Below are 9,731 nucleotides of genomic sequence, written 5' to 3' on the forward strand. Positions count from 1 at the left end.
TTTATCATTTTTTGGTGTCAAATCAATCTTGTTTTTAAGGTTCTATTCCAAATTTGAAAAGTTTCTGTGCATGTTTGCCAGGCGGTGGCTGGGCTCAATGGCATGCAACTGGGTGACAAAAAGCTCATCGTCCAGAGAGCAAGTGTGGGAGCCAAAAACGCTAATCCGGTGAGCGCAGTTCCCTTGTGCATTTTGAATTGCAAGAAACAAATGTGAGTACCAGCAGTCTAAATGTGTCGTCTGTCTGGGTTGTTTTCCTTCCTCCCACCTAGACTGCAATCATCGAGACCCCGGTGACGCTGCAGGTGCCTGGGCTGCAGGGACTTCAGAACTCTGGGCTGCCCACGGAGGTGCTGTGCCTGCTCAACATGGTGATGCCTGAGGAGCTGGTGGATGACGAGGACTACGAGGAGATCCTGGAGGACATCAGTGAGGAGTGCTGCAAGTACGGCAGCGTGCACTCCATCGAGATTCCCCGGCCTGTCGAAGGAGTGGAGGTCCCTGGCTGTGGCAAGGTAAAAGGTTGAACTGAGGTTATTCAGTACAGAATGAGACTCTGCTCTTCACTGTTGTTAAACATAAGTAATTGATCTGAACAAAATAAAAAACTGTAATACACCACATGAAGTATGAATTGTTGTTGAAGTAACATGTATGTATTTGCTATTTGGATCCTGATGAAGTTGGTTATTTTTGTTTCAGATCTTTGTGGAGTACGTTTCTACTGCAGACTGTCAGAAAGCCATGCAGGCCCTCACTGGCCGCAAGTTTGCCAACAGAGTGGTGGTAACCAAATACTATGATCCAGACATGTATCACAGACAGGAGTTCTCAGGTTAGAGGGGAAACAGGAGGCAATACATGGAATTAACTGGGACCTCCTCTTTCCTGCTTCCTCAAACCTGGTTTCAGCTCTTCAGTATCGTGTGTTCTCTCTCCAGTATTCACAGCTAGTACGTTGTAACCCTATCCTCAATTACTACAGTAGTACAGATTTTTGGGGAAAAATACTAGATTTTTACATGTGTCTTTTAGATATTCTAACTGATATATTACACCAACAAAAAATATCTGTGTGCAGTGAATGAATTTAATGAAATGTATACAAATAAATAAAACCATGCTATTTGTGTAGGATTCCCTTTGCAGAAGTAGTATGAATGTCATGTGTGCTTAGATCTAAAACCAGACTAACATAGCCATGAGATGATACAAAAGTGAAATGTTTCGATTTCTATTCTGAGCACAAGCTTATTTTGTCTCTTAATCTTAACTTAAAGAATTGTTAAGTCGAGATGAACCTATATTTGATAGCTATCATACTTTCACTGTGTGATTCTGAGAAGTAACTAACAGTGAAATGTTATTGTATACCCCTCCCCCCCACCCAGAGTCAGATGAACTTGTGAATACCATGTTTATGTCTCTGCATCCAGTATGAAGGAAGTTAGAGGTAATTTCACGAGCCAAGTACCATAGACTCCCAGTCATTGAGCTAACGCTAGTTAGCAACTTCCTTCAAATTGCATGTAGAGACATAAAAATAGTTTCCACAGGTTCATCTCACTCTAGGGAAGTAGAAAACATTTCCACAATCCTGAAGTTTAAAACTCAAACACCAAAAAACGTGTGTTTAGAAAAACACTAATATTTACAAAAAGTGAACAAAACAATTGTTTCAAAAAGTCATGATTTGGGCATTTTCACCTCTAAACCCATAACCTTGACATTTGCAGATTGTTTTGTGTTCGTGCTCTGGATTAAGAATTTGTGTCATTTAGATTGTAGCAAAAAATTACAAGGTCACAAAAATACCATACTGGCCATAGAAAGGGACATTATGCATATGTTATTTAATAAGAAATATTTGGTCATCCTACAGGAAAGGACGAGGAGATTTTAGAAGATGTGCTTTCAATTTATGTAAATAATGTATGTAGCTAATGTATATCCTGTGTTTTTGTTAATCTGATGCTTTCGTAATTGTATGGAAGAAAATTGGTTAATTTATTTTTACCCAAAGGTTTTTTAAGCTTCATGAAAATTGTAGACGTGAGTTGATCCAACATTGTCGTTGTATGACAGTAATTCCTATCATTCATCATTACAGTGAGACTACCTTTGAGTGTTTTATTATGTACTGTATATTACATACGATTACAACAAAAACAGTATGCTTCATTATGGTACATTGGAAATCAGCTTTCAACTAAAGAAATCCAGTTCATTGATTCAAAATAATTATAATTACTGTTTTTGTAAATGTGGTTTTGAATGTGCCAAAACTGAAAGCATTTTTATGTACACATCTAACCTGCCACTGCCATGCCTTGAATAAATGCCTGCATCCTCTGTCAGTCTTTAATATCATTATTGTTGCTATGAAATAAGGCTGATGTCAATTTCAGGACAGAGGCATCTTGTGATATCAGATCAGGTGAGGAACTGTGAATACACTGTGAACGTACACCAGACTGATTATCAGTTCAGCTATCTGTCAGTAGAAGGCAGCAAAATGTAGCTTCATCAGGCTGGTCTCATAGACTAGACATAACATAGTAAATGAAAATCCAGGACACTCAAATTAGTATAATATGTTAATAAGACATAAGAAAAAAGGTTACTTAAGGCAAAAACGAAAGGAGGGTATATATAACACATCTGTATCAACCCAAAGGTTGCATGTTTGAATCTCATCGCGGACAAGCATTTGAGCTATTTTGTAACTTTGCAACCACTTTCTTCTTTTTAGCTACTTTGCAACTGCGTAGCATGTTAACAAACCCTTTCGCTAACCCTGACCTTAACCCTTTAACCTAACTCCTAATCCTAATCTTAACCAGGGATGGGTAAAATGTACAAAATACAATTACAAAATATAATACACAAAATACCATAAATATCGTGTCAAATTAAACCACACAATACTTCTATTTTGAAATGTATTTACTTAAAATACATGTATTTTGTATTTTAAAATACAGAAATATATTTGTAATTAGCCGGCCCAGAATAGCAATAACATTAAAGACACTTCTTACATGCTATAACTGTGAAATGTTGTTGTTTATCTTCCTTAGTTGAATGCCATGACTGTAAGTCACTCTGGGTAAGAGTGTCTGAAATGACCAAAGTATATGTGAAAATGAACATACCAAAATTAACTGCAAAGCATACTGGGTATTATTACCTTGTTTTGGGGTGGAGCTCATTGGAATAATACTTAGCATGCTTTGCGATTGTCCATTTTTACATATACATTTATATTTAGTTCATTTAGCAGACGCTCTTATCACACCATAGAGCCATGAGACTTACGATACCAATGCAGGGTGAAAGGGGGCAACAAAATTGTAAACCACTATAAAAAAAAATATATATATATAGAAAGGTATTTTGTATTTTGAAAATACAATTTACAGCTCTCGAAAGTATCTTATTACAAAATACATTGGAGTGTAGTTCAACCCAGTGTAATACAAATGACAAAATACATATTTCAAATACTTGTAACAGAGCTACTGCCCATCTGTAACCTCTCACCTAACCCCTAGCCTAGCTAACATTGGCCACCTAGCTAATGTTAGCCACAGCAATTTGTAACATATAGTACGGATTAGAAATTTGTAAGATAACATACGAATTGTAACAGATCATGCAGCATTGTAATTTATAACATATAATACGAAATGGATGATGGACATCCACAAATGAATACATACCAAATGTAACGTGTCATATGATTTTAGCCTCACGGATTTTCGTTTGGTATATTACGTAAACCCATGAGTCTAGATTGGATTTATATAGCCAACTCCTCAGCTGCCTAGGACATCCCAGATTTCGACCGGTCGGGGAGGCTCAAAGCGCACAGGATTTGACAGATGTTCGAATCGGATAAACTGCACAACGAGAGAATTGGGGAGCATTTCACATTTACATAGTGGTAGCCCATATACGACAAAATGTCAGGACAAAAGAGTGCGAATCCGTGTAATAAATTCCAAGCGAACATTTTTTATAAAAGTAAATGTCAGAACTGCTTCAAGTCTCGGGAGCTGCATCTTCCAACTGATCATGGTAAGGACCAGGTAAGTGAACAAACATATTTATGTTTTATTAGTTTTAATACTTTGGCTATTACTCTTCTGAATGTTGATGACAGGGATGACAGATGGGCATGTACCCAATGTTATATCAGATAGAGACATTCCTTCATATTGTGTCAGGTATCACGTTCATTTGTGAAATGTAATGAACATAACGTAATAGCCAAACTTATCTGTTGTAGAAAATGAAGCAATTTGACTGAATGGCCCCAATGCATGAGTCAAATATTTGTCACCACACACCTCCCACACTGTTGTAAAGAGACTGTTGACAGCCCATCTGTCAGCACTCAGCATGCCATAGGCCACAACAGGTTATTATTATTTTTAGAAAACATATACACCATTGCTATCTGATTATTTTGTGCTCATCTCTGTGTGCCTTGTAAATTTAGAGCCATTGGTCATTGAACGTCAGCTAAGTAAGCTCCTGTTTTAAAGCATCTGACTCAGGGTGAAGGTTAAGTATAAATATCCAAGTCTGTTGGAATCCTTGAGGAAAGAATTATCTCATGTTGAGAAGCATTCATAACACAAGAAACAAAACTCTCTGACAAAGAGTTGAGCAAGTTGAGTAACTGGCAGAGAGTCAGAAACATTTCAGTCTTTGGGACTCAAAAGAGCACAAAGAGCAGTTTATCTTCTCTTTTCCATGTCAACAATATTACCCTGCCTCTTGTTTACGGCCTATTGCATGACATACTTAACCTGTTCACATTTTGTAAAATGCAGCATAGCACTATAAGAACACTGAATCACGAACGGTCACTGGCTAATCCTACAAAGGACATTCCCTAAAACGATAGGATTGTTATTCCTTTGACATTCAAAACATGAATCAATGAGTATTGATGCTCCCTGCCAGAAAATCCAAGACCCATTGGATGGCATAGAAAAACGATTTCATTTGATAGGAACTTCACAGGTCAAGACCCAACTAATTTATCCTTGTGTTCCAATGCTTGACAGGCCAAACCCATCTATGGAGGCTGGCTCTGCTTGGCTGCTGAAGGGATGACTTTGACAATCCAATTCAGAGATCAAGGGTAAGAGAATGACAAATAACTATCTAGTCTTGGACTATGGTTGTACAGAAATGTATCAGTAGTACTATCTTATATTCTGATAGACCTGCAAGTTATTGAATATTTGAGGCATTATTGCAACATTATCCATAACAACTCTATCTCTTAATGGTGAAAATGGAGCTGACGATTCTTCATCCTGTATGAACATGGCAGCATGAGCTTTGCACTGGACGAGTTGGTAGAGATTCTGTATTTGAACACACACACACACACACACACACACACACACACACACACACACACACACACACACACACACACACACACACACACACACACACACACACACACACACACACACACACACACACACACACACACACACACATACACATACAAAAAGCTAAGCAAACCAGATCATCCAACATTAATAGAGGTAAACTACAGTATCTTGTCCTGATGTATATTGTCCTTTAATGTTTTTATAAGAGATTCACTATGCATCTTTTAGCCAGATGTTGTGTGTAGTACCAGAGCAGATGATTTGGGATTAATCTGTCCCCATTCCACATCCCCTCTCCCACTGATCTGATCTTCTGAAATCTCCTCCTCTGCCCTCTTTCATGTCACTCTATATAGCCTGCATTAAAACTCAGTTGCAACGGGTAATGTCTTGTTCGTGATGTCCTTTAAACCTCCAAAATATCTTTCTATTTATATTTTTATTTTATTTCTAGATGGTGTACAAAAGATACCATGATTATCATCATAATCTCTTCCAGAATTTCCAGTCGGACAAAACTATTTACATTGAGTATCATTCCTTTAGACAAGCACTCTGCCACAAGGAACAGTGAACATGAATCTGTGTACAGCGGTGATTGACGCAGAGCCTAAGACAGGCCAGAGGAACGCTTTGTGCATCATCACACCTGAACAGGAGTTCTTTATCCGGGGGGAGAACAAGGAGATCATCAATGGGTCAGTAATGCTTCTCTGATATTACAGTATGATATGATACCACTCCTGACTTAACTTCTCTGATATTACAGTATGATATGATATCACTCCTGACTTAACTTCTCTGATATTACAGTATGATATGATACCACTCCTGACTTAACTTCTCTGATATTACAGTATGATATGATACCATCCTGACTTAACCTGATATTACAGTATGATATGATATCACTCCTGACTTAACTTCTGATATTACAGTATGATATGATATCACTTAACTTGATATTACAGTATGATATGATATCACTCCTGTGATTTAACTTCTCTGATATTACAGTATGATATGATATCACTCCTGATTTAACTTCTGATATTACAGTATGATATGATATCACTCCTGACTTAACTTCTCTGATATTACAGTATGATATGGATATCACTCCTGACTTAACTTCTCTGATATTACAGTATGATATGATATCACTCCTGACTTAACTTCTCTGATATTACAGTATGATATGATATCACTCCTGATTTAACTTCTCTGATATTACAGTATGATATGATATCCATTCTGATTTAACTTCTCTGATATTACAGTATGATATGATATCACTCCTGATTTAACTTCTGATATTACAGTATGATATGATATCACTCCTGACTTAACTTTGATATTACAGTATGATATGATATCACTCCTGACTTAACTTCTCTGATATTACAGTATGATATGATATCACTCCTGACTTAACTTCTCTGATATTACAGTATGATATGATATCACTCCTGGGACTTAACTTCTCTGATATTACAGTATGATATGATATCACTCCTGATTTAACTTCTTGATATTACAGGGCATGATATGATATCACTTGATTTCCTGATTTAACGATTTAACTTGATATTACAGTATGATATGATATCACTCCTGATATTACAGTATGATAGATATCACCTGACTTAACTTCTGATATTACAGTATGATATGATATCACTCCTGACTTAACTTCTGATATTACAGTATGATATGATATCACCCTGACTTAACTTCTCTGATATTACAGTATGATATGATATCACTGATTTCCTGACTTAACTTAACTCTGATATTACAGTATGATATGATATCACTCCTGATTTAACTGATAACAGTATGATATGATATCACTCCTGATTTAACTGATATTACAGTATGATATGATATCACTCCTGACTTAACTTCTCTGATATTACAGTATGATATGATATCACTCCTGACTTAACTTCTCTGATATTACAGTATGATATGATATCACTCCTATCGATATTACAGTATGATATGATATCACTGATTTATCTCTTCTGTAAATTCTTGTCTTTGATGGACATTATTTTGAATCCCGGCATGTCCGTGTCGTTTTCTTTTACCAGCTGGAGTGAACAACTAGTCGTTTACCCACGGACCTATAAGCAGAATCAGAAGAAGAAACGTAAAGTAGAACCCACTACTTCCCAGGTGATAACTTCTTTTCCTAACATTGCAACCAAGATGCCTGGTCACCGATGGCCTAAATACATGTTTGAAAATATTGCAGAAAAATATGTCAACTATTGTATATGTCAATGATGTGTTATGCCTCTACACATAATGATAATGAAAACTTATTGTGTTCATCAGAACCCAGCCCAGCAAAGATGGCTGCCACTGAGCCCAGTTTCTCAGTCATGAAAACTGTGACCCTTGCTCCAGTCTGTGCAGGGAGAGCGCCCAGTGGGGTCCGGATGTGGCCCCTGTCTGGACTGTGACAGATACTGATCCCCTGGGCCTGGACGAGACCCTGCAGGTGTGGAAGAAGGAAACCAGCCAACACATATACACACACTCAGACAGGCTTTCAAGTCTGTCAGACATTCAAAGCCATTTCCTGCCCTCTAACACTGTCCTAACTTCCTGCAGGTGGTCATGCATACAGGATGAGAAAGTTGGCCTTTATTAGTGGACAGATTCATTACCAGTGTAGTAGTGTTATTGAAAGACTGTAGAAAGGGATGCAGGGCTCATTATAAACAATAATCTCTAATATATTTCACAGACACAACTAAGATTAATTATGTGAGCAGAGCAGGCATTTCTCTTAATAGCGGTCATGTGATGAACGGTAAGTACACCCTAAGTATGTGGAGGCAGACTTATTGGTGTGTCTGGGCCTAGGTTATAACAGAGAGCAGGATCAACTCCTGTAGTGCAGACTGTGCCTGTAGGGGACTTCATTAGGCTGATGTAGATGACAGGTTTTACAGCTGCTTTTCCATGGCCTGGGAGCAGATGAAAAGGAAAACAAACTGGAGGCATCTCTTTAATGAGCTATGGTCTGTTAGGTGCAACTTTATAGTGGCACTATGTAGGGGTGTCCCTCAAATGTCTACTATGGTCAAACGTGACACTTCCTTAGATGGGAGACATTATAGTAACTATCTGACCAGATTCCTCATATAACAAGTCTTAGAAGTTCGATTTTTCAGAACAGGATTCTCATAAAAATCTTGCTATTTGTGTTTCGGTCCAAAAGCAATGACCTAAAGTATCATGCAAAACATAGACCTAACCTGTGCAGTCACAGTCGGAAAAAGCCCTCTTTATTTAATAGCTCTCCTCAAGTCATGATCCCCACTACCTCCCTTCAGCCTCCAGTGACTCCCTGACCTTTGACGGTAGTCTGCGGCTCTCCAACGGCTCCTGTATCAGTAGCTCTGTGAGTTCCCTGGACTCTGTGGCCAGCAAGGGGACTGACACCAGCAGCGACAGCCAGCGCACAGAGCCTACGCCATACAGAGACCACACACCGGCCAACAAGAACAACATGGCAGAGAGAAGGTGAGAATCATGGAGAAGACATGTTATCAGTTGTGTCTGATATTGGGAGATCTATAATGAAGGCAATGTTCTTGGACATTAGTTTCAATTTTATTTATTTGGTTTTGTATTTGTTGTGTGTTGTCATGAAAATTCTAACAGGCATAAAACGGGTTTGGCATGGGCTAGGACCAAATGTGCTAGCAATTAGCACTAAAGGACAGCAGATGCCTCCCTGTTTTCTCTCTGTATAAAATGGTACACACATTACACACAGCCCAACAGCACATCAAAGATCCATATTCTTCCATTAGGGAGGTAATGCTTTTTAAATGTAGCTTATAGAAGCACTCCCAGTTTGTTCCTAACTAACAGCATATACAGTATTTGGGCTACGTGATGGGAATACCTCCTTGGTCTGTGTGTTTCATTCATTGCCTTCTAAGGACAGACAGAATCCTTGCCCTGAATAAGGCCTCAAAATTCCTAAAGTATTGTGTAATTAGATATTTTTGAAGGAATTCTATTTCTGAGTTCCTCACAAACTGCCAGTCATCAGAAAGTAGGAGAAATGTCAAGGCAAGACATTACACTGACTGAGGGCCCAGTATTATGTTTGTGCCAACTCATACAGATACATACATGCCTCAACAAGAATTTACCATCCCTGTTATAACAGGACAGATGCTACACCCACAGTTTATTAAAGATAGTATTCGCTTTTGTGGTTATACTGTATATACAAACTCTATTGGATTCTTCTAGGGAATTCCATCTATGTAATATCTGCGA

The 9,731-nt window shown here is 38.1% G+C and overlaps 1 protein-coding gene and 1 long non-coding RNA gene across 2 annotated transcripts; both read left to right on the forward strand.

The window, feature by feature from the left end:
- Positions 1 to 94: 94 nt before the first annotated feature.
- Positions 95 to 2,346, forward strand: LOC135537454 (splicing factor U2AF 65 kDa subunit-like). The gene is made up of 3 exons (XM_064963613.1): positions 95 to 168; positions 273 to 515; positions 703 to 2,346. The coding sequence occupies exons 1-3, from the start codon at positions 103 to 105 to the stop codon at positions 838 to 840; spliced, it is 447 nt and encodes a 148-aa protein (XP_064819685.1). The 5' UTR covers positions 95 to 102; the 3' UTR covers positions 841 to 2,346.
- A 2,973-nt stretch (positions 2,347 to 5,319) lies between these two features.
- Positions 5,320 to 7,602, forward strand: LOC135537455 (uncharacterized). The gene is made up of 3 exons (XR_010455219.1): positions 5,320 to 5,375; positions 5,967 to 6,118; positions 7,517 to 7,602. It is a non-coding gene; the product is annotated as an uncharacterized LOC135537455 (long non-coding RNA).
- The last annotated feature ends 2,129 nt before the right edge of the window (positions 7,603 to 9,731 follow it).

Source organism: Oncorhynchus masou, unplaced genomic scaffold, assembly GCF_036934945.1.
Source record: "Oncorhynchus masou masou isolate Uvic2021 unplaced genomic scaffold, UVic_Omas_1.1 unplaced_scaffold_7829, whole genome shotgun sequence".
NCBI lineage: Eukaryota > Metazoa > Chordata > Actinopteri > Salmoniformes > Salmonidae > Oncorhynchus > Oncorhynchus masou.

Bases quoted from the DNA above. Each gene is read 5' to 3' on its own strand.
- LOC135537454 (XM_064963613.1), top strand. From the start codon at position 103: ATGCAACTGGGTGACAAAAAGCTCATCGTCCAGAGAGCAAGTGTGGGA. The intron at 169-272 runs GTGAGCGCAGTT...CCTCCCACCTAG, and splicing joins GAGCCAAAAACGCTAATCCG to ACTGCAATCATCGAGACCCC. The intron at 516-702 runs GTAAAAGGTTGA...TTTTTGTTTCAG, and splicing joins AGGTCCCTGGCTGTGGCAAG to ATCTTTGTGGAGTACGTTTC.